The sequence below is a fragment of the Porites lutea genome, chromosome 5, assembly GCF_958299795.1.
Source record: "Porites lutea chromosome 5, jaPorLute2.1, whole genome shotgun sequence".
Classification (NCBI taxonomy): Eukaryota; Metazoa; Cnidaria; class Anthozoa; order Scleractinia; family Poritidae; genus Porites; species Porites lutea.
Window position 1 is genome coordinate 45,657,580 of NC_133205.1, and position 25,000 is coordinate 45,682,579.

Here is a 25,000-nt window from a genome sequence, read left to right on the forward strand (position 1 = left end):
GCCTGCCGATCTAGAATCGGACGGTACAGCTACAACGGGCGCTGTAACTCAACCCGACTAAATCATGGCGCTGATTCCATCGTCTCTTGAGACAGACGGATGCCAAGAAGAAAGCAATGTTAATAATATGTATGCTGAGCAATATTCATTGGGGGTTACAGGTGTAGGGTCTGTCTATCAAGTGTCCCCACACCCTCTCCCCTCTAGATGACAAGCTTTGTTGCCTTTATAGTAACTCTAGAACTGCAGTATGTAGTCCTTGGTCCGGCCGGTTTTACTTTGTGATGTAATTTTCAGAAAGAAAATAAGGTTACAATATAAAAGAAACTTTCCGAGTGTTTATTGATCTGTCTGCCTTCTTAAGCTCGATTCGAGGTTTTCGTGGTGCTAGTAAAGGCTAGAAATCAGAACGTAGGTGAATTTTGTTGTGTAATTTTTGTCTTTTTTATGGCGCCTTCAATTACTTGGATCTATTTTGAATTCACGCATATGCGATTAAGTGCGTGAAGAAAGCAAATTTTTTGTATACATGGTGTACAAGAAATGTGAGTTCTTTTGAACTGCAAAAAAAAATTCGGTCAACAGGTTGAATTTTAAAACCAAAGTTTTAGATAATATTCCAAAGTAAATTTTGTGTTCAATAGCTACGGCCTTGGTCCGGCCACCCGACGATAACATAAACCAGCCAAATTGTGATTGAAAAAGGAGAGCCTAAAAACGTTCAGTTTTCGTTTGGTTTAGTTCTTAGTAAATTAAGATTTATGAATTGAAGTGAGGATCTTTCAACTTTGAGTCACATTTTAAGTAAAGTTTTTCAGTGAGTGGAGTAAATCATAAAAACCGCATGCAGCGAGACTTTCCCAGTAGCACTGCACTTTATTAATTGTATAAGTAATGATCAAGAAGGCCATAAAAAGGAAGCTTATATCCGTCCGATTGGTTTAGCAAGGTAAAAAAATTCAAGAAATAGGTTTTAAAAAGCAAAACATTACTCTGCACGTGCGTGAAGACGCACGCTTTTTCGTCGGATTTCTGTGTAGTCCCTGACGGGAAGGGTTTTTTTTGACAAGCGACGATTGCACGACAAATTTCGCACCGAATCGAAACCATTAATTCTTTATGAGACCAAATTATAGCTCTACACAGAAATCTCGTTTTGGTTTCGAAGATAAAAATAAATGATGGCTGTAGAAAATATACAGGAATTTAGATCAGTTTGTGTTTAGAACGTTTCTTTTTGCGTACAGTTTGGGTCAGTTTGCATGCCGGCTTACAAGTGGCCAAAGGGGCCGGACCAGGGACCTTCAAACGGAGCGGTCATTTTCTATGATGCAGGATTTTCGGCAAAGCTCAGAAGCTGTCGGTTTGTCACAAAGTAAGTAAATTGTTACGGCAACTTACAGGACAAATTTCAGCTCACTACTCCTCTTCTAAGATGAGAAATACCGGTCATTTACGTCGTTTTCGTCCGGACCAAGGACCACATACTGTAATATTACAAACTAAAATATTACAAGTAATCAAAAATTAGTATTGAGGAATTTATATCACAAATTCAGTATAACTACATTCCAAACTTCCTGACCTTCGCTCTACCACTTGACCCATAACTCAGGTAAATAGAAAATCTATTCACAAGTTTACAAAATCTGTGTCCATACGTTGTGTGGTGGAGGGCGACTTGGCTGAAAAGTTCAGCTCTCTGAGATCAGAAGATTGCTAAGCCTCCTCCGTGAAAGCTTTGATTGATTGAGCGTGTCTTTGTTATGAATTACATACAGGGTGGTGCTAACTGAAAATTTGCACTTAAATATTAGTATGGCTAGTCTAGCTTTATATATTTCAGAAAGCTTTGCGCAATTGGCTAACTCTCCTTCATTAGTTGAGGGTGTGTCCTTTGGTAGCTTATATATGAGTCTAGCAGCGCGGCAGTGTATTGCCTCCAGGGCTGCAAAGCTCTACGTATGTACACAACCCCCCAAACAGGTAGTGCGTGAGTTATAGATAGTAAAATAACCTTATTATACAGATCCAAGACCATAGATCTGGGCAAAAAGGGACTTCGCTTCAGAAGAGATAAGTTATTTACAAAGACGTTTCTTTGAGATCTGATAGGTGCTTGGTCAATGTGAGTTTGTCGTCTGCAGTAACCCCCAATAATCTAAAGTGAGGCTGACCCAGTTGATAATGCTGACATTTAAGACCAAGCCTGGTAAGGGTCCAGCAATGAATTTCTTTCTCTTGAGGATCATTCCTTCGCACTTTTTGGGGTGAGGGATTAAAGAATTTTGTTTACGCCACGTAATTAAATCCGCGAGGGCCATGTTGAGCTCAGCTATGACCTCACCCACTGAAACACCAATGCAATAAATTGTTGTATCGTCCACGTACATGAAAGTCGTTGTGGACTTGATAGCTCCTGGTAGGTCATTAGTGTATAGCGAGAAGTGTGTTGGACCCAGGACACTCCACTGCGGGATACCAGCTGTAACCTTTGCTTTATCCGAGGGAGTCCCATTTACAACAGTATACTGCATTCTATCCATAAGATTTACAAATTACTCGGAGTAACCCCCGCAAAACGTCTGTATGCCCTAAGACTATTAAAACGCGCAGGCTTCAACCCACATGACATCTTGAAAGGGTATATAAGTATGCGATTCAAGTCTGGCAGGACATGTCTGATAGCTTAATAATATGTATTCAAGAGAGCACTCAAAATTATATATCCTGAATGCACAGACTATAATCAAGCCCTTTTAGAGGCAAACTTCTCATCTCTAGCAAATAGAAGGGTTTACCTGTGTCGTCAATTTGTCTCTGATATGGCTAGCAATCACAATAAACCAATATCATTCCTCATTCGCAAATCTGAAACAAGAACTGTCTCTTGTAATTTAAGATCTGGTAGTGAAAGAACAATAAACAAATTAAATAGCCAACGATCTTAAACATGATTACCAGTACAATTGTATACTCCTAACATAGTTATGTTGTATTTTTTCCATTGTATACATATCACTTGTTCATTCAGTATTTTTGAACTGCAAGAAAGTGAAATCAACTATTTTGTTTATTTAATTGATTTATTTAAGGTAGTCCTGCAGCCATAGCAGTAAGTTTCCGGGTATCCCGAACAGTTGACAGGGGCACCCAACGACGGTTTCCTCCTGAATGCATTGAAAACACTTTTTAGGCTATCCAGAGAACTTTTACATCTTTAGAAATACATTCTAAACGGCGCTACAAAATTTATATCTGTTCAGTCATCCTAGTGCAACTTCAGTCGTCTCGAAATTAGCAGGGCTTCAGTATCATTTTCCGCAATTTAGAGGGAGAATTTTTCTGATTCCTCTTTCCATCGAAGTTTCGAATCCGAAAATTTTAGGTTTCCTTTATTTGCGAAAAATAGCTGAATCTGGGGAGTGAAATGCGAAAAATTAAACTTCAGATAAACAAGGGCATTTATAAGATAAGCTTCGAAAATTGTGCATGAACGAAACGGTAATCTAGAAATTTTTAGCCTTCTAAAGGAAAATTCCGAACAGGTATTTTACAGAAAACCGTCGTTGGGTGAGACACGCTGTCAAAAGGCCTTTTGAAAGTCCACAAAGACTGCTCCAACAACACGATTAGCATCAAGAGCATGCCTCCAGGTCTCCGTTAGATGTATTAATAGGTCTTAATAATAGTTCAGTGGAGTAACCTTTACGAAATGCACACCAGTGGTCGGTATCAAGGCACTCATTTTCTCTGAAGACGTGCGATACGACAGTGTCAGAGACGCACGACTCCAGGATCTTACTAGGTCTACTGAGGAGAGAGACAGGCCGATAGTTTCCTTTCTCTAGCTCATCATCTTTCTTGAAAGTCGGGCTGAGGCGTGCTAGTTTCCATCGATTAAAAACTCTCACACAGGAGGCCGCACACTAACAACTGTGCTAATCCTCCTCACTCCTAAGATAATTTTCATACCATACATAACAACTGAATCATAAGTTGTTAAGCCTATTAACCTGTAGGTCACAAGTGCCAATCTTACGTTTTTTTTCTTTTTGTTCTAAATCTTTTTGCCAGAAGAATACCAACCGTTGTTTTCCTAGTTTTCTGTAGTAAAAAGTGAAATGTACCCTTTGCGATCTGGCCCTACACAAAGTTACAACTACTAGATTAACAGAGAGAGCGATGGTCAGGACCCGGAGGGGGGGGGGGGAGTACTCCTGGCAATTCTTGGTGGGGTTGTGCCGCCTGGTTCTTCAAATCATGACCCGATTTCAGGCCAAAATAAGTCATTTCCCACACCCCTTTTAAGACCAAGACCTCTAAAATCCAATACCCGTTTTCAGACCAAGCCTTTAGGCAGAAACTATGTCTTTATTACTAAGATTAGAGCACAAACAATTTTGTTGAGTTTTGCAATTGTAGGTACTATCCATTAGTGGATAGTATCTGCAATTGCAAAACTCAACAAAATGCCACTTAAACCGGCCAGGAAAGACAAGGATACGTTCAGTTGAAGGTATCTTAGCTTTGTTTTGTTACATTTTGACTTTTGGACTATTTTAGTTCATGGGAGTTTCGACGACTCATCCTATTTTGTCCATGTGAATATTTTATATTTCATATTCATTTGACACATACTAAGTCTAGGCCGCCTGTGGATTTAGTCACGACAGTGTCTCGATTTCATGCGAATAAATGATCTTACTACGTTGAAATATGTCGACCGACCTTAGAACTTCTGTAGAGTAGTAAAAAAATGTAGAAGCCGCAGTTATGTTGCGAGCAATTTTGGTGCCATATCATTATTACTTCATTACAGAATCTACATTTGAATATTTCCGGAAATAGCATTTTAATGACATTTTCTTGCCCACTTTACTGCAAACACTATATTAAACTAGATAGCTAAACAACACTGAAACTCTACTGGTATTCTACAAACATTGTGTTTGTTTGCTTGAATTTATTCCATGTAGCTAAAAGTGGTCGGATTTAGTAAACAAAGAACTTTGACAAGCGGATTATTTAAGAAGGTCTATAATGCCTCTGACAGCAGTCATCACTGCAGGCGGGCGTGTCGCATAACGCTTTTAAGTGGGCGTGATATTTAAACAAACTTTTGTTTTAAAACTCTGATGTTCGACTAATGATTTCCGTTTGTTAGTTCTACTCTTTCTCTTATTAATCCGTAATAAACGGCTATTTACCTTTATGTTGTGATTTCAGGTCTTTTCGCATTTCATGATCTACTTCACTGACGGCTCATTGACATTTGTCAGACATGAGTTAAAGGCAGGTTCAAGAGGGTTTCCATTTTGGCACTTTGGCACGCTTATTTAAAAATGAATTATTCACTCGCGGGGAACAAGTATTTCAGTCCACCAGTGTTTTTGCCCCTTCTTTGCGGCGTTGGACTCGGCATCTGGTCACAATGAGGCGACGAAGCAGCTTAATGTTACGGACCGTGCTGACTTTGATTTTACTGCCGCTATTTTACAGTCTGTTAGCAGTATTAGAAACTGTACGACAAATCAACACAGACCATACACTCCTTGAATCACATGTAAAGAGCCATTTTAGCGGTCTTCCTAGGCTGTCTGGTCAAAGCTTGACCAACGCCAGACAAATCTTTCTTGATCGCACCGTATCACAATTCAACAAGCTGTACAAGGACCAAGACAGGCCGGCTGCCGTGAACTTTTTCGGTTCAAGATGGAGAACTCCAAAAACAAACATTAATAAGTACGAGTTAACTGACGCGAATGGCAGCAGACGGTACCTTGGATGCAGACACATAGAAGACATTCAAATTGTGGGGAAAATTGGACGTGGATATACTAAGACGGTCCACAAAGGATTATATAAGGGCACAGAAATTGCGGTAAAAAGCGTGCAGCTCGACAATGAGGATATCAAACACTGTGCAGTTCATAAGTCAAACAGATCAGTCGATGAATGTTTTATTTACGCCAAATATAAGCTAGCCAAAGAAATAATTATGCTTCAGCAACTGCAACATGCAAACATTATAAAGGTAAGTGGTTCATTTTCTATCGAAATAATTACTTTGAGTTCAGTTTTATCTGTCCTTAATTAATTGGATAATATCACCAGACAATCTTTCCGTTGTTATTTGCCATGATATATGGGCTTAGGGATTATAGCGCTCGTGAACTCAGCAGCGAACTTTATGAATTATTAAAATACAAAACTATGTCTGTATGTCCTCATGAGCAGGTTACGAGTGATGCGTCAGTTCTAGGGAATAAAGAGAGTGATGATTTGGTGAAGCGCGTTTAGACAGCAGCCAGTAATACCTTTAAATGGTTCATTTTACTCTTTGCACCCTTTTAAAACGTTGAAAGGAACCTGATACTAACCCATAACCTCACTGAAAATGAATGTCTTCTACTGAAAAAAAGATCATTGCCAAGTATAGTTGCGGATTACGTTTAAGAAATTCCTCCCATGTTTTTATAACTGACCCTCTACAAGCTGAACCGAGCGCTACATCAGATCTTACAGCTGACTGACCATGAGTTGAGAGCAGAACTGAGCATTTCATTTCCGAAGACTCTCTAATCGGATAGTAATACCGCAAATAAAATCAGACCAAAAACAAGACACAAAATCCAGGTGTTCCTTCTAGAGCATAGTAGCAGGAAAAACCTCTGTTGCTCCTGTTTCTCTCGGGTATATTTTCAGTATTTTACAAAGGAAAAACACTCTCTTCATGTTTACGGCATTTTAATATAAACTATCCACGAAGGACCTGAGGTGTTTTCGAAGCCGCCGCCTGCCTCAATTAAGCTAGAAAACTATACCTAAACTAACGCATTTCGGGCTAATCCATCCGGGGGCCGCAATCATTCTATCCATTCAAAGTACCTGGTTAAGATATCGGTAAAATCTGATTGCAACGTTAAGGTCATTTTGATCAAAATATCACATTCTCAGTTACTTTGAGGTCGAGTTCCGGCTTTGTTTTGATTGTGTCGGTAGTTTCTTTCTTGTCTGACCTTTCTTGGAGACTCGTTCATAACTTGGAAAGACTACCGCACAGTGGCAAGTACAGCATGGACAGTGTAACGGACGAAAGTTGTCTATTTTTGAAATCATATACACGCCACACAATGTTAAAATAAAAAGGATTCACAGGAGCAGTTACTCTTTACTCAAACTTCAGCCAAACAACGTAACTCAGTGTACGAGCGGTTGAAACTACTGACTACAAATGTTTGAAAGTTTGCCTTAGAGTTTAAACTACCGTGTACAAGCTAAAACATGTGGTAAACAACTTTGCTTTCTCGTTGTTACACAGCTTCTTGGATTCTGTTGGCAAAATGAGCAAAACACCGCTGATTTTGCTACCCGAGGGCTCACCTTGATGACAGAGATTGGAACAAAACTTGATGTAATTGGACTGGTACAGCTACCTTGGCAGGAAAGGTTTAGGGTAAGGTAAACTACGCATATGTCCTGCCACTGCAGCCTTTGTGAGTTCACCGGGGAAGCAGTAGCATGTAGGTACCCGCTAAAAGCGAAGAGTCCGCCGCCAGCCGAGAGTTGACAATATCCAGCTTGAAGCCAATGTCCGTTTAAAAAATTTTCATTCCAAAAAATAAAAATTACTCTGAAACCTATTCCCACTGCAGATCGAGGAGGGTGTTATCCACCAAGGCCGAAGGCCGAGGTGGATAACGACCTCCGAGATCTGCAGAATTATTCATATCCTACGAAAGCCGAATTCAATAATTGTTTTATTATTCCTTCAAAATAATTCCAAGTTTAAAAACAAGCTAAAACATGCTAACCTCGGTCGATGTAAGTTCATATCAAAAATGCATCTTTGTCGGGAAGTTTATTAGATTAAGGCCTGCTCAGGTCTGCAAATATACTCCAAATAGCAGATATTGTCTGTCGAGTTGTCTTCTTGCTGTTGTTGCCATGTTTTTAGACAATATTTCGCCGTGAAACGAGTAAAATGTTCCGGGACAGATCCGCCATTTTGTTCTAACTGCCAAAACAACTCAGCCTCGTCCCCAGGTTTTCTCGGTCAATGGTTCAATAACCTGCAACCAGGCTGCACTTTTGACGTCATCTTGACGTCATCGGTTCAATATAACAAAATTCTTTCCAAATTTGGTCAGCAGGAGCTGGTTATGGTGAATTATGCGTGTGGTTTTAGCCAGCTGGAAACGGGGAAATATTTTGAATGAATAAAAGTCTGATGATCAATACAATATTGTTTTCCTTGTTACAGCTTTGTTTGGGTCTGGCCAGATTGTTGCAGTATTTGGCCCAGTCTCCCATCGGTTCTCTTTTTATAAGAGACTTCAAGCTGTCGCAGTTTGTACTTGTGGATGGAGAGATTAAATTGACAGATCTGGATGATGTAGACAACGAAGAACCGCGATGTCTAACGAATAGAGATTGTGTTGTCAGAAGAACTATTGGTGTGAATAAGACTTTGCAGTGTAATCAAGGACGATGCAAAAATCTGATTGCTGCCGTGAATTTAGACAATATCGGTCGTTATTTTTTTAACCACGTTCTTGTGCCGGGTTCTCCAGAGTATTTAAAAGAATACTTGAATGAAATCAAATACAACGTCCAGCAACTGACTTGGAACAGTGAAGCTCTAGTTTGGCATATGGAAAGAGTGCTTTACCTTTTACGTTCTGGAAAACACCTAGGTAAATTTTACTTCAATTTTGGGAGGCTCCTGCGGTAGTATAATTTATTTATGAATTTATGCCGTTATTGTGGTCCATACGGGCTATTTCAAGATATATTAACATTAATGATTAATGTACAGTTATAGGAACTTTCCCAGAGCACGCAAGTGCCTTATCTTTTTCTTGTGACGGCTTACCTTCGTTAAGTCCCATCTAAAAGCCTGGAGCAGCCTGGTCAGTGGGCTGAGTAAGTAGAAGATAAGAAAAGGAACTGGGGAAGAGCTTCTTTCTCCGTGTTCGGCCTCAGATCGCTCCGCGCAACATCCCGCGGGACTGCTAACAGTCTGTCTTTCTAATTGAGTATCCGTCTGCTCACTTGTTTTCTTTTCTTGTTTTAGAAAATGTCCCACGGTTTAATCTATACAAACTGGTTACTAAGGCGGACTTTCCCAACTTACACGACTACTATTGTCCAGGGACGCGTCTGTTTGAAGCCTGTGAACTGGCGGTGTATGACGTCAGAGAGGCACAATACAAGTGTGATTTGGAAGACTCGTGTAAAGCTTTTGTTATGACAGAAAAAACACTATGGACTGGTAAGTGCACCCGACACTTTTAACTAAAGCAATATACATAATCGCGGTTTTCGGGTTATGATAGGGACTTTAAGATCCAACGACTCAACGGTAACGAGAACGTCGCTTAAGTTCTTTCAGTCTTTATAGCGATTATTCCTATCCACTTACTTTGTCAAATGTAGGCGAACCCTCCTGAAGCTGAATTTCCAATGACCATATCCAAGCTAAGAAAGGAAAATACAATTTCGTCGGTGCTTGTTTACGTCTTCCATAAACCGCGAAATAAAGCATTTTCACGTTGTAGTCGTGCAAAAACGGGAAAAATGTACAAAAAAGTGTGATGCACGAGCGAAGTTGTTGTTTTGCTTATTAAACCTATTACTTTTTTTGACGTTCTTGTTGCCGTCCGCGTCGTTGGGCCTTAAAGGCGATGCTACACGAGATCTTTAGCGCAACACAGCGTTGCAATATTGTTCCGACATTGTTTCGAATGACTACAACACTGTTCCAGCATTGCAAAGCTGTGTTGTGCTAAAAATCGTCGTTGCGAATAGTCCCGTGTAACATCACGTTAAAGTCGCTAATATTCGTTCGAAACTGCAGCATCATTTTTTAGTGAAAGGAGCGTCTTGCGCTAACATAAGATTTAAAAAATAGGTAAAGGAACTAATATACGTTTGTGATAGGGTTGGGGTAGGGGTGGTGGGGAGGGAGAAAATAGGACTGTCCGCTATCCATTGTTTATTCGAAAAATACTCCACCGGGTGCGAAAAAGGAGTCTGTGTTTGGAGCGCTTTTTACCTACTCCGACCCCTCCCTGCCCATGAGAGATTTGTCTATTAATTAAATAGTTTACAGTTGCGCTTGTTCCGTTTCGCAAGTCCGGCCAAACCTTTGATGCTAGCAACAATCTTCATATCACCTGATATGGGTTAAAAACAGGCGTTTAGCATTTGATTGTAAAACTCCCTGAAGAAGTCTAAGGCTACTAAACATTTGACACGTCAGAGAATAAGCAAGAGAACGCTGCTCACTACCTAAGCTTAATACATTGCTCATGCGCAAGCCAGCCGCCCGCCCTACAGTTAACCCTACAGACACTAACCTACAGACTGGAGTTAACGGATAGCCCAGAGTTCTCTAAGTTGATTGATCCCTTTCGCGGTTACTGCATGTACAACATAACAATATGACTTTCGTTGTTTTTTCTTGTTTTGTCAGGCTACCTCATCGTGTACTTGAAAAATAACACATCGGGCATGCAACCCAATAATCATACTTCCGTCTACATCAAGCAACTCACATGATCAGGCTCACCTGCTGCTGATCAGGTCACCACTGGACGTTTAGGGTCTGTTTATTTCCTAAGTGCGTTCATGGATGACATACTTCTGGTGGAAAGAACCCAAACCAGTGAATCTGGTACGCTTTTAAGGAAACCCGGAGCAACAGATTGACGTAGATTACAGACCACCCAAGAATCTTTCTAAAATATAAGCTAGACGTCTACGATGACTGGGCACTTCAATAAGGGCTTAAAAGGGAAAAAAACTTCCTGGAATAAAATTTAGAGGAAAACCATCGAAGAAAATCTCAAGGGGTGGGGGGAGAACATTTTGCCTTTCGCGACATGTACTGTAATTACAGTGCCCAGTTCGTCAACGGGTCGCATAGCAAGTTGCATTTCTACAACAGGAAATCTGTGATTGGTCGTCGTGATTTGGGAATACTTGACTCCCGAGTTAACATAAGACTGCGATGAATCAAAAAACAGGATGTGTGAAATAATCTTAGCTTGCGATCAAATATGTGACATTTTTTAGAAAAGCACTCTATCGAAGACCGGCCGCTTTCTTTACCTTAAATTTTATTGCCGAATTCGTGTGAAATAATATTTCTTTTACCGCTAGATGAGTTGTCTCAAAGAGTTCGCAAAACATGGATTTAAAGTTGCGTTGCTCCACTAATAACAAGCGTTTCTTTCCTCTCTCCTTATGATTTACTCTTTCCCTCCATGAAATTTCTGCTTCTTCAGCGCCTGATTGCCTTCAAAAATGTTGCATAGCTTTTGAAGTTGTCCTTTGCGAACAAGGAGTTAGTAACGAAAGCGGTGTCCTTATCTTTACATTCCTCCAACTCACCGGAACCACCTTTTCAGACACCCGATCGCCGTACCAATTGACTATTCCTGTTCAAATTCAACGTCAAACTCTTACAGTCTCCCCGTTCTCGCGTGGGGTGATTTTCACGCGCGCTCGCGTTTCGCTCGCTCTACTATCCCTGAGGGAAAATGAGGAACTACTCGAAGTCTATCAAACTCCCCACTCTTGGCAATTCCTTTCGCGCGCGTAAACTGCCCCACTCCTAAAGCACAAGTAATGGTCAAACGCCCGGGGTTAGCCCGAGGGAGGATGTTAAACTGAGTTTGATCGACGTCTTCGAAGAACAGCAAAGAAGACAGGCAAGCCACATGCGTTGGCTGTACTTTTTTACCGTCTTAGTAAGCTTTTCCCAAGAGGTGCTATTATTACCAGTAAACCGCTTCACATATAACGTTCGCCCAAAATTAAATTCCAGATAATTTAACAAATAAGCCGGTTGTACCTGATTTGGGTGGTGCGTAAATTGAGTCGGAAGATGGAGTGAAAGGAGAAAGATTGACGTAGTCAGTGAGAGGCACTGGGAACGATATCCTTTGAAACTTTTACGGTAGACAATTTTTGACAAAAACAGGCTTTATTCGTAAATTCAATAAAGAATCGAATACTTCTAAAAGGCCATTCCCGTCCTTTTCTTTTATCATAAGATCCCATTCTAGGAAAATGAAGAAAGATTTCCTACTTCTCACAATTCTATACTGTAACTAAAGCACTTGGTATTATATCACAAAATATTACATGTTTATTATCCCAAAGCTTTACTAAAATTTTCTAATTGGTAAAATATGAGCCTCGGTATTAAATACAAACTTATCAAGGGGAACCATATCCACGTCACTAAATAGTAAGAATAAATATTTGAGTGTCTCGCCGAGAAAGAAACTTTCCATTTTGTCTCTAAAGCCCAGCCTTGTGTCTTTGACATTGTTTAAAGATGAGTAACCTCCAGTAGGGATTTTGGCGTGTTTTTCTATTGCTTGAAATATATTCCAGCCATACTCCTGGTATTTTTTGTCTCCAGTCAGACGATAAACAATAAATAAAGACTCAACAGTCTCAGGCCTCAACAAGCAGTGAGCATCCAGCGGCTGAAAAAATATTCAAATACATCAGAGATCTGTCATTATCAATAACATGTCTCTTAAATACAGGGTGTCCCCATTTCATTTGGTAATGTTTAGTTTTACGAACCTGGGCTGAGCCACAACATGCTAAACCTCATGCAGAAAGTAAGTAAGTAAGTAAGTACGTAAGTAATTTTATTTAACCACATATCGCATGTGAGCGATAGCTCGTTTAAATGCAAATGTGCCATTAAAATTACAACGTGATAATTTACATAATGTACATGTACAAGTGATAAATAAAAAAAAGAAATAGAGAAATTAAATCAACTAAAAAATAATAATAATTTAAAAAGAGAAAATATTGGTAATCAGATTGTCTATTTACAAAAAACACAGTTGCAGTCATACGATGAAGACAACTGTATGTTTTGTAAGTTTTTCCTAAGAATAGAGAGGGACTCCGACATCCTTATTTTGTCTGGTAGATTGTTCCATTGTTTGCCAGCCTGGTAGGTGAAAGAGTGTTGCATATAAGATGAGGTCGGTCTTGGAAGAACAACCCTAAGATGGCCCCGTAGGCTGTAACCATTGCTTCGCAGTAAAAACATTTCCCGAATGTAGTTCGGTGCCTGGTTATACATGCTATTGTATACGAGTATCAGTGCTTGTTCTATGCGTCGATGTTCCAAGCTTTTGATATGTACAGTTTTAAGTAGCTCTTCATAAGCAGTCGATTTAGAGTAGTTAAGAAGAGTCCTAAGAGCAAATGCGTTGGTTGACTCTAGTTTTGCGGACAAACCTTTACTTAGACCTATGAACAATGGTGATGCGTATTCAAAGTGAGGCACAATAAATGCTTTGTACAGTTTAATCATAATATCTGAGGGTATAATTTTACGAATGCGACGAAGAATTGAAACTTTTGTGTTCACTTTCCGGCAAATTTCTTTAATATGTGCTTTAAAAGAGAGTGAATTGTCGATAATTACACCATGGAGCTTGATCTGTGGAACGTAAACCAGTTCATTGTTGTCAATAACAAAGGGCGTTGGTAGAGTTGCTCTATTGAAGACGATGGATTGAGATTTACTATGGTTAATCGCCAGGAAGTTCTTACAAACCAGGAAACGAGTAGATCAAGGTTGTTTTGTAGATTTATTTGCAAGGTGGATGGACAAGGGCTTGAAGAGTACCCCGTAGTGTCATCGGCATAGAAGAAATATCTGAAAAATTCGCATCATTCATGTATATATTGAAGAGAAGGAGGCCCAAGGTCGAACCTTGAGGAACTCCACACTTCATAATTTGCCAATCTGACAGGTTACCGTCTATCTTGACATGTTGCTTTCGGCCAGTCAAGTAAGAACGTAGAAGTTGTAGGGCGTCTTCAGTTACACCGTACGCTGACAGCTTTGCAAGAAGCAAATTATGGTTAATAGAGTCAAATGCCTTGGAGAGGTCTATGGTAATTGCTGCAGAGTGCTCGCTAGAGTCTAAATTTGCTCTTATATCTTCGCATGTTTTGAGGAGGGCTGTTGTACATGAATGTCCTCTCAATGCGTATTACTTTGATTGTTGTCATACAGTGAAACGATAAGTTTGTGACCTATACAAGAACTTATTTACTGTTCCCCATAATTGCACCGTTAGTCACTTCACGTTAATTCGCAGCATCGTGCACTGAATCACAACACTTACCCTGACTGTGATATCACCATGTTACTTAGCAACACACTGAATCACAACACTTACCCTGACTGTGATGTCATCATGTTACTTAGCAACACACTGAATCACAACACTTACCCTGACTGTGATATCATCATGTTACTTAGCAACACACTGAATCACAACGCTTACCCTGACTGTGATATCATCATGTGAGGATGGGCCTTCATTAAAGTAAACTAATTCAGCACTGAGTCCTGTAGGCATTTTCTGGTACATCTGAACGCAAGTCTCCAATAAATCTTTTGCAAACTGCTCATATTTCGCATCCAGACCATTGTGAACTGCTAACATCAAAGTTCCAGGCAAAAAACACACCAAATGGTCCTAAATGTACAAAGAACATAGCTAATTTAGTTTCATAAAAAATAAATAATAAATAAACTTTTACCTACTGTAAACTTCACTTTAATGTTACTTTTACAATCAGCTTACAAGTACTGTACAGAAGCGAAAGGATGTTCTAACTTAACAAATGTCAAATAATAAACACGATGTAAACTAGAATAATAATAATTTGCTTGTTATGGCATTCTAATGCTGTAACAAACCAAAGCTTAAAAAGTCAGTTCCAAGTTGAGTGTCTAGTTTTAAAATTAAAATGTATAAAGTTTGTAAGAATAATCTACAGAAAAAGAAAACACAAACCAAGCATGAAAAAATAGTTGTATACTCAACCTTCTCTTTTATCTTATTATTTAGTGGGTGGCAAATATTCATTTTACCATTTTAGGACTAAAGGTCTGGCCATGAAGAAGTTCACCAATATACACAAGCTTGTTTGGATGGGATTCTCGCTTTAGAAGTGACATGACACCATCCATAGCCTCTACAAAATCATCTCTAAGCCTACAAAAAAGAATTTTATATTGCGAACTGTAACAAGATTACAGTGGAAGATAATAAAATGCAGCAAATCTTAGTAATTTAGCCTTTTTAAAAGAACCAATTATTTGACGTGCATGTGATGAACCTTATCCTGGAATAAGAATACATTCTGGCTTTTTCCAGAAAATCCTTTATCAAACAACCTTGAATACTGTCGCATACAAAGTTCAGAATTGATGTTTTGAATTTGGTGTCAACAATAAAAATTCCTGCAGACCCAAGAATGGTGAGTTTTTGTTTCTGTAAAAGAAATTCTAGAAGATTTGACAGAGAGTTGGTTTCTCATTTCCTTGTGTAAGGAAATATATTATACTAAAGAGTTTTTTCTCTGCTTTAGTACAGTGCTGTAAATTAACCTTTTAAAGCAGAGAGCCTCTACTGTTCACTTAGCTTGCCACATGTATTATTGGTATTTTGCTGCTTTGAAAACTAACTACAAGGCAGGAGAAATCATTTAACATATATCCATTTTCTTGGATACCAGTATACAGGGACCGCGGAGGGGGAGGGGCTGGTAGGGCCGCGGCCCCACCACTTTTTTGCGCCCCCGCCCCCACTTTTTGCGCTAAAAAGAAAAATAATTAAAATTAAAAAAAAGACTTGAAACAAGTTTTTTTCCGTCTATATTCCGCTATATTCTCTGTATTTTCTTTAATTTCAAACACCAGGCATTTTGTGGGGCTCCTGTGCTTTTCGCGGTAATTGTGCCCTGGGGCCGACTTGCTCCTTGATCAAACGCCATGCCTTGGCAATTGCCTTGGCCACCCCTTCCCTTCGTTCGGCAGCGTGTTTTGTACTTCCAGCTCCGGCAGAGTTTTTTTAACAGTTTTATCAGACGAAATGAAGATTATTACTAGCTTTTTCAAGCCAAACGAAGGTGAGTAATTGTTTTGAGTTGATAAAAGTTTTATGTTTTGTCTTTCTCCTTTCGAATCAATGAAATATTCGATGGCAAGAAGAATTACATTACTTGAACAGTGAACGGCCATAGGGCTATTGCATTTAAAATCCGTACCCCCCCGGTTGAGGACTTACCTTTTCATCTTACTCCTTAAGATTGGCTAAAATTGCATTCACCCCTGAAGACTTCTGTAAAATATGGGTTTACCCCTGAAGAATTGGGTCATACCCCTGAAGAATTTGGGTTTACCCCTGAAGAATTTTGTAAAAATTAAGGCTTCACCCCCAGAGAATTCCATATTTGTTTACTCTATATCTACCCCTAAAGAAACCCTCAATTTTTATAACTTACCCCTGGAGAATTCCATGGTTCCTCAACCGGGGGGGGGGGGGGGGGGGGGTGCGGATATTAAATGCAATAGCCCATAGTTAAAATTTTTCGATTTTCAATATGAAAAAAATTATTTTCAATTGTCAGCCCTCCCACTTTTCACCTTGCTCCGCGGTCCCTGGTATATTCTCATTACTTCAGAATTTAAACAGTAAGTCAGTCCCATGGAACTCTGCATTACTTTGTATATTGCTATTCAATAAACAGAATCCCGATTTTCGAATAGTGTTCAAAAAAAGAACTCACTGTAACTTGTTAGATACAGTGTACCTTTAAGCCCTAATTATCATAACCTGGAGGGGGGCGGGGTGGAACTGGTACCTGCTGCACACCCTTCAGCCCTGTGCTGAAGCCAATATTATGGTTGGCACAGGACATTTACACCAAAGGCCCCCCTCAGTGTAGCAACCCATGTAACTTGGGCTGCCCGATGTGTTTGTCACCCTTGGCCTCGTCAAAAGTTTCTTTGCCTTTTCTTTTGCCTTCATTAGTTTTTGTTGCATTTTTTCTCCTTTGTGCACCATAACAATGACCAGTGTCTGCAGACTTACCAATCCACACTTTTTCCACTCTGTAACCACTGTTTTAACAGATACTCATAGTAACTATCACCTCGAGCACCAAGGGTGATAGTTGAACTAGAGCGAAACTGTCCAGTGTCTGCATTAACAAAAATTGGTACTAAACCAGCTCTTTTGGGAAGGCTGTGGAGGTGGCTCATAACAGTATCTACAGCTTCCTGTTGAAAGCATCAAATAAGCAACTCAAAAAAACAATCAAGGACATGGAAGTTGCCAGAAATACACAAATCTCATAAGAATTTCCAGTACCTTGTACTTTGAGTCACCAGTTGTATAAGTAAGATCCCTGAACTCCAGTTGGATTGTAGAGACCTCTGAAACTGAGCTATCAGGTCCCCAACGTGGTGCATGTGCACCATGAGTCAGCAGATTAACATCTGAATATGGAATGTTAGATCTTGAATCAAAGGCTGGCAAAAGACGATCACCCAAATCAATCTGAAAAGCACACAGTTTTATTCAGGGCTGATAATTGTGACAGATTATTTGCTGGACACCATAATTCATATGTAATAACAATGATAAATGGCAGTGTGTGCACATCACTGCTCCGTGCAAATATTATTGTACTACACTAATGCAAACAAATATAAATTTGCTAATATATTGGTTTTCTGAATTGGCACAAAACAATCATCCATAATATTGTCCAAAATGAAAAATTTTGTAATGCAGTTAAGTTCAAACAATATTTTATTGGATAAACTTCTTAACCAGTTTAAAAAAACAAAAAATAAAATTTGAACCAAATTATATAAAATAATATTGATCTACAAGAAATTTAAGTTTTGGCCCATAAATCTGTTTTCCATGAAATTTTATTTATCAGTGGGACTAACGGGAGACCTTCCTGAAAACCATCAGATTTGAGAGCTCTGTAATCATTATACGGTAAGTACAGTAAAAGGCTACAAGTAAGAACATGTGTTAGCTAACGTTTGCTAGTTTACCCACTCTATTCAAGAACCTCTTGAGCCTAAAATTTGAAACAGGTTTTTACTTTTAAAATCTATGAAAATATTTTGTACACTTGGGCAAATAAGATTTAAAAAGAGTTGTTTAAATGCTATTAAGAGTCAACTACCTGTAACTGTTACAGCTGAGTGCAAAAAATTGGGCAAGGCTTTACAATATATTTATGTAATGTTCATCTTCAGAAAATAAAAACCTATGTAAGAACCTAAACCGCCTAAATTTGCGCTAATTAACGTTTATGCAAGAACCTGTTTAACAAGCTAATTTGGGAAAATGCACTAGTTTTTACTGTATTCATGATTTCAATTTTAATGTTCCTTTTAACAAATCACAAATATAGCTATAGCGGGTGACCCTATTCGATGGAATGGCGGATTGACAGAACAGAATGACACAACAGAATGGCAGAATACACAGAATACTCTAAAAGGCGGAATATATGGAATATACTAAAACATGGAATTTACAGAATATTCTTAAACAAAACACAGAATATACGGTATATTCTAAAACCCAGAATAGGAGAAAAATCTTTTAAAAAGGATATACATGTATACAGTCCACTACCAAAACTCCAACCCTCACTACTGACTCGAACCTCATGCTCACTCGAAGTAATACTAATTTTTATTTCTCTTCAGATCATTTCTTATCTATATAATTTTACCCTCAATAACTTGAACCATGTTTTAAAGGCATGACAAGTAAAAAAAACAGACTTTTGTAACTATTCGATTTAGTGTCCAGGGCACTTATTTACTTTTGGTGCCTCAAGGGAGGGCGCTTATTCAGGACAGGGCACTTATTTCTTTTCTGAGAAACAACTGAATGTGCCAATGGAACTTTCCTTCCTTATATTCACCTTTCTTAAAAAAGCCCACAATGAGAACAAAGTGCAAGTCAAAATGACGGGATCATTAGGAGACTGGAAAACGGACTTGTTGTCCCTGGATCCTTCTTCGCCAGAATGACCAGCCGAGTAATCACCACAAAATTTGAAGAAGAGATTATTCATTTGAAGAATTTATGCACTCACATGGACATAAGACCACTGTTTTTGTAATCTTGCATTACCGTTCGTTTGTGAGCAATTAAAGGAAGATGAACCTTGGTTGCTATGCACCTGTACTCTAATATAATATTAGCACAAATCAAATAATAATATGTAGTGAAGTTCAACCTTCATTAAAACTTACCGCTTTTTTCAAAAACAAATCATCTTTTGACAAGTGGTATGCACTCAAAAGCCCTCCCAGTACTCGAATAGTTGTCTCAAACAGATTAACATCAACATTTTTTTCAAATGTTAGACTGTTAGCAACCCAATCACGTGCCTGCTGAAACTCCTCTCGCAGGTTCATTAAAAGCATGGTATCCAAAGAATCAATGATTGTGAGTCCAACACCAAACCATTCACCATATGATTTTGAAACTGGACGCAATTCATCATGACCCCATGCATATGTTTTATAACCATCCCAAGCATATCTAAAAGCTTCAACAACTTCCTTTTGACGATCATTTTGTTTTTCTAAAGGAAGAATATTCACTCCATTTATGTTCAATGCGACAGACTGATCTGCTTGAGGCTGAGACTTGACCTCACCATCACCAGCAGTATCTCCTCCATTTTCCCCAAGTCTATCTTCAACATTCACCACTGTATCTCCATAAATCTCCTCTGCTGTTCTTTCTTCCTTTTCCACTTTGCTTTTATGATTATTATCATTTACTTTTCTATCACCATTTCCATCATGACTTATTTTGGCTATAGTTGGTTTTGATTGAATTCTATCCTTTAATTTTGGAGGCCCTTTCTTTACAAAACCGTGTTGTTTTCTAAGCTCTTCCAGTTCTTTTAAGCGACTGTCAATGATATCCTGCTTATTGACCTTATTAAATTTAAGCAAATGTTCATTAGAAAGCATGTGTTCTTTATGATCCATAGCTGAATCCCAACCATTGGAACTGTAACCGTGTGAAATAAGTCCTTTCCGCCAGATCACTATTATTACACAACCAAGAACACAAAACAAGATAAGCAACGACCTTTGAAATGACGACAAGGCTCTCCATTTCTGCAATGAAATTAAACATGAAGAATTATCACAAGAGTACATTAGGTTTTAGTAAAATCCAACTAGTGGTCTATTTTCCATGCTGCATTCTGATTGGTTGAGCTACTACTAGGCTATGTTATAGCCCACTGGTAGTGAATAGCGCCGGCTTTTTGGCGGCAAAAAAGGATTAAAGTCTAGCTTTAACAAGCTAAAATCTTTTTATTCTCGATATTTTTGACCAACAAGTTGGATGTTACTAAAAACAATCATTTCTCTCGCCCTCATGGCCTCTGAGTCAATGGCCCATTCGGCCGACTCAGAGCCCATTCGGGCTCGAGGAATAATTGTTAAATATATCCATTGGTGCGGTACATGTAGTAAGCTTAAAATATTGAAAGTTAAGGTTTACATCATTTTTGCCTGCTTTTCTAAATTGAACTTGATATAATACCACGTTGTGACAAGGGAACCAAGTTAATGAATAAATAACCACCGGAAAATAAGGCTTACATGATTGTAGCACTTGAAATTTGGGATGAGGGATATTTCAATACATGCTGTTGTCGATTGTCGGCAACAAGACTAATAGTTAAGAAAATGTTCAAACGACCACCATCATAACAGTACCATAATCATAACAGCTGGTTTGTTTACCCTGTAAATGGACGTATGTCTCCGACTCTTGCTGTTGTGATCATCTTTGTCGGCTTTCCATGGCATAGAAACAGAGATAAAATCCCGCGATCCTTTATACGGCGAAAAACTCATATCTCCGTGGTAATCAATAAGCGAAACACGCAACAGCTAGCAAAAATCTACGGCCAAAAGATTCATCGTCGATTCGATTCCAATATAATATCGCCAACAACAACAATTAATGCCGCTCTCCTCCGCCATTTTAGCATAATTAGCACTTAGTGCCCAGGCTTAGACTGACGTAGCCTGCGAGCTCTCCTATAGAGTACCGAAGTATGACGTCATAGAAAATGAAATTTGTGAAATTATGGGATTTGTTAAGATATTCTGAAAGAACAACGTCCAAGACGCCTACTCGCCAAAAATTAGCAATTTGGGGCAAATTGTCTCTGAGATATTAGCCCAGTTATGCTCCGATGACTCCATACAAATCCTTCTAAATCTTACCTGGTTCCTAATCTTATGAACCAAGCCAAATTTAGAAGGATTTGTATGGAACCGTCACAGCATAACTGGGCTAATATCTCAGAGACAATTTGCCCCGAATTGCTAATTTTTGGCGAGTAGGCGTCTTGGACGTTGTTCTTTCAGAATATCTTAACAAATCCCACAATTTCGCAAATTTCATTTTTATGACGTCATCACTTCGGTACTCTATTTGGGCAAGCGAAGAGAGCCTCGCGAGAACTCGCGAGCGAGGAGCGAGGCCGCGAGGGGCAGAGGAAAGGAGAGTTTCCTCGGCCCCTCCCTCGCGCGTTCTCCCGAGGCTCGCCCAAATGCCCAAGGTACTGGCCATAACCTACTCGGAGTACACTAAGGTTTGCCACAAGTTGCTCGGCAACTTTTTGGCAACTTCAACGTATTTCGAGCAACTTTTCTCGTTTCGAGCAACTTTTTACATTCTGAGCAATTTCTCTAGTTATCTTCTAATTCTGAGATATCGGAGCAGCTTTTAGCGCATAAATTGACCTTTCTTCCATAATTCACAATGTTAGTACAGTGAAACCCTTATTAAGCGGACACCCTCGGGGAATGCTGTAGTGTCCGCTTAATACAGGGTGTCCGCCTAATACAGGTTTCGATAGATAATGTCATATGAGATGTCAAATGCCATTCAAATGAACAGTGGAAATGTTAAGAATACTCTCAGAGACTTTGACGATACGTTTGCATTAATTTCTTTATCAAAGTGGACCAATTGGTCATAGTACCATAAACATAGATTGCAACTCAAATTTGAAGAAATCAGATAAGTGAAACAAGCTCTATACAAACAAAACGAAATAGAAAACAATACTGTACTGTAAAACTAATCAAATAAGTTCGTCAAGTCACGCTTTTTAATGTAAAAATGGAAAAAGTTGTGGGTGGTAATTCGAGGTAATCTTTCGCATTTCCGGTGTCTGGCATGTTGGGTAGTGAAATTTGATTACAAGTGTCCGTTTAATACAGGTTGGCAACAATAGAAATGACTATTTCAGGTACTTTTTAGGTGTCCGCGTCCGCTTAATAGAGGTGTCCGTTTCATTTAAAGTAAATAAGGGAAATAAATTTTGGGACTTCGGCTACTGTCCGCTTAATAGAGGGTGTCCGCTTAATACGGTGTCCGCTTAATACAGGTTTTACTGTAGACAATTTTATAAATTCCCTGTAAAAAAAGGAGCCAAATCCTCCTCACTGGTTCAGATCATGGGCGCAAGATAAAAGTAGGCGGGCGGCTAGGTCAGCGGTTTTTAGACAAAATTCAAAATGGTGGACGAAGATTCACTCTCGACTGACTTGAGTGTCTTGGGTGAAGAGGGTCGTTCAGCAATTTTATTGGCTCATTACACTTTTTGGTAGCCTGCGAACGGCAGACGTTTCTCCTCGTTCATCGCTGTTGAAGGACGTTTCGCGAGGAGAAACGTCGTTCCTCCTTGCGAAACGCCCCTCAGCAGCGATGAGCGAGGAGAAACGTCTGCTGTTCGCAGGCTAATATTTTGGTTGAGGATAAAGTTATTTGGCAACGCTAGTTACGCCGCAAAATTGCACAAAAATGCTTAGAAATGTTACTTTTGTTGTACAATTTGCATATTTTAGCATCAGACCAAAAAAAGTTTTTGTTTTTTTCGAGCAACTTTTGTTACAAAAAGCTACTTTTGATTGTTTTTTTTAGCAACTTTTTGAGAAATTACCAGAAACTTTTACGAAAATCTCTTTCAACTTGTGGAAAGCCCTAACACTAACACGGTGATAAATGCTACGGTAGTAAAAATCCAAATGTTTGATGGATCGTGGTCATGGTGGTGTTTATCCTGAACATTTTGTGGGGCTAACTCTTTACGAGGCTAATTCACTATGAACCTATGAAGCACTGGCCTCTGGTAACACTTTCGGCGAGGAAACTGGACACAAACGTATGTTGACTTGTCCTAAGTGACGGCCTGTTTACATGGAGGTGGGGGACCCTAGATAGGTGAGGTAACATATGGCGGGTCACCCCACCAGGTCATGTAAACGTTGTCTAATTAATAATGAAAGATATATGGACAGGCGGGTTACCCCATCTAAGCTGGTTAGCCTGTGAACAGGCGACCAAAGACCGCTTCACAGGCTAGCCTGCGAGCAAGCTCTCCTATTTGGGCGAGCGAAGCGAGTCTCGCGAGAACGCGCGAGCGAGTGGCGAGGCCGCGAGGGGCAGAGGAAAGGAGAGTTTCCTCGGCCCCTCGCTCGCGCGTTCTCCCGAGGCTCGCCCAAATAGGAGAGCTTGCTCACAGGCTATTCTCAGGCTAAAGCGAGTTACCTCACCTACCTGGGGTTCCACCACCTCCATGTGAACAGGCCCTAACAGTAACCAAGGGTTAGGAAGTGCGGGCGAACATGTGCTCGATTGGTGTTAAGAAATGCTTTCGTAATTGTGTACGTGAACAAGAAAGCCCATTTAATCGTTCCAGTATCAACAGAGGAAATCGCGTATACCACGGCGGATCATTTAAGTGGAAATTGAAGTGAACAACACAGTAAACAAGACTGTTATTGAATTCAACTTTTTTATTCACAATTGCTTAGATACAAGTAGGCATGGGAACGATGAGGAGCGACTGAGGAGAGACGGCTGTATTCACAGGCAAATATAATCCGTGACAACGCTCAACGTGAAATGACCAGTCATAACAGCATTTATTATATGGAGGAGAGTGTTTTACTGGGAACTAAACCACTCGTAGATTCCATACGCCACTTCATCCGGGACCCGAGTGGCGTATTTTCCGTATGTCACCTTTGTGAGTGTCGTATCGTTCAATGACGTCACGATTCCCGCCTTTTGCTTTTGTTGAATTGGTTTCTCCAAATAATAAAAAGAACATTACACGTTGGCTCGAAGATATGAATTTTATGTTCTCGTGGCAAGAACAATATCTCACTCGTTCGCTTCGCTCACTCGTGAGATATTGTTCTTGCCACTCGAACATAAAATTCATATCTTCTCGCCACCGTGTAATATCCTCTATAAACTCAAGGAGCGAACTCTTATTATTCAGCAACGTGTTCGGTGACCAAAGGTCCTTGAGATGTAACAGTCAGTCATAAAAAAGCTTAGTTTAAATTAAAGCTCATTGAAGTGTTAGACACCAAGAAACGTAACATGCTTGAAAAACATAAAATATGAAACAAGTGAAGTGTAGATACTTTTCGGTGATAAACATAAGGAAATATGAACGCATTTCAGGAAAGAAAAAAGACTTGAACTTGACGTTTCGTTCGTTCCAACATACATCTTCAGAAGTAATAAACCGTTGAATAACAACAGAAATGTAAAAGTCGAATAAGTAACTAATAAAGAAACAAAAGATGACATATGGTAGGAACATTTGCATATAAAAGAAAAAGCATGCAGACTAAAAAAGGTAAAGTTTTTCCCACAGGGCCCCCACACAATCTGTTTGTGTAGCCGATTGTTATTTTATAGTAAATGTACTGGATTTACCGTTTGCTTCACCTGTAGCGATATATCGCTAACTATGTATATAAATCAATGATAAATAAACGTTGAATTACCTTGCCTGTGGTGTATAGTCGTCATTTTGCCTCAAAAGCGGTTTTTTGAGCGATTTTGAATGAATTTGAGTTCGCCGTTGACTGTTCCATATAATAGAATGGTTCTTCTATTATATGGAACAGTCAACGGCGAACTCAAATTCATTCAAAATCGCTCAAAAAACCGCTTTTGAGGCAAAATGACGACTATACACCACAGGCAAGGTAATTCAACGTTTATTTATCATTGATTTATATACATAGTTAGCGACATATCGC

The 25,000-nt window shown here is 39.4% G+C and overlaps 2 protein-coding genes across 2 annotated transcripts; one reads left to right on the top strand and one right to left on the bottom strand.

The window, feature by feature from the left end:
* Positions 1 to 5,363: 5,363 nt before the first annotated feature.
* Positions 5,364 to 11,370, top strand: LOC140938779 (extracellular tyrosine-protein kinase PKDCC-like). The gene is made up of 5 exons (XM_073388307.1): positions 5,364 to 6,037; positions 7,325 to 7,459; positions 8,267 to 8,699; positions 9,080 to 9,277; positions 10,481 to 11,370. The coding sequence occupies exons 1-5, from the start codon at positions 5,435 to 5,437 to the stop codon at positions 10,564 to 10,566; spliced, it is 1,455 nt and encodes a 484-aa protein (XP_073244408.1). The 5' UTR covers positions 5,364 to 5,434; the 3' UTR covers positions 10,567 to 11,370.
* Positions 11,371 to 12,060: 690 nt separating this feature from the next.
* LOC140938777 (endoplasmic reticulum mannosyl-oligosaccharide 1,2-alpha-mannosidase-like) lies at positions 12,061 to 20,813 on the bottom strand. Its single transcript, XM_073388305.1, has 7 exons — positions 20,663 to 20,813; positions 19,145 to 20,026; positions 17,223 to 17,411; positions 16,944 to 17,131; positions 14,939 to 15,062; positions 14,346 to 14,540; positions 12,061 to 12,506 (listed from the first exon to the last, which is right to left on the bottom strand). Exons 1-7 carry the CDS (start codon positions 20,774 to 20,776, stop codon positions 12,180 to 12,182), a joined length of 2,019 nt encoding a protein of 672 aa, XP_073244406.1. The 5' UTR covers positions 20,777 to 20,813; the 3' UTR covers positions 12,061 to 12,179.
* Positions 20,814 to 25,000: the final 4,187 nt, after the last annotated feature.

Excerpts from the sequence above, each read along its gene's own strand:
- LOC140938779 (XM_073388307.1), top strand. The coding sequence starts at position 5,435 with ATGAGGCGACGAAGCAGCTTAATGTTACGGACCGTGCTGACTTTGATT. Across the intron at positions 6,038-7,324 it reads AACATGCAAACATTATAAAG|CTTCTTGGATTCTGTTGGCA; the intron begins GTAAGTGGTTCA and ends GTTGTTACACAG. Across the intron at positions 7,460-8,266 it reads CTTGGCAGGAAAGGTTTAGG|CTTTGTTTGGGTCTGGCCAG; the intron begins GTAAGGTAAACT and ends TCCTTGTTACAG.
- LOC140938777 (XM_073388305.1), bottom strand. The coding sequence starts at position 20,776 with ATGAGTTTTTCGCCGTATAAAGGATCGCGGGATTTTATCTCTGTTTCT. Across the intron at positions 14,541-14,938 it reads AGACCTTTAGTCCTAAAATG|GACCATTTGGTGTGTTTTTT; the intron begins GTAAAATGAATA and ends TTGTACATTTAG. Across the intron at positions 12,507-14,345 it reads ATGATGATATCACAGTCAGG|CCGCTGGATGCTCACTGCTT; the intron begins GTAAGCGTTGTG and ends ATATTTTTTCAG.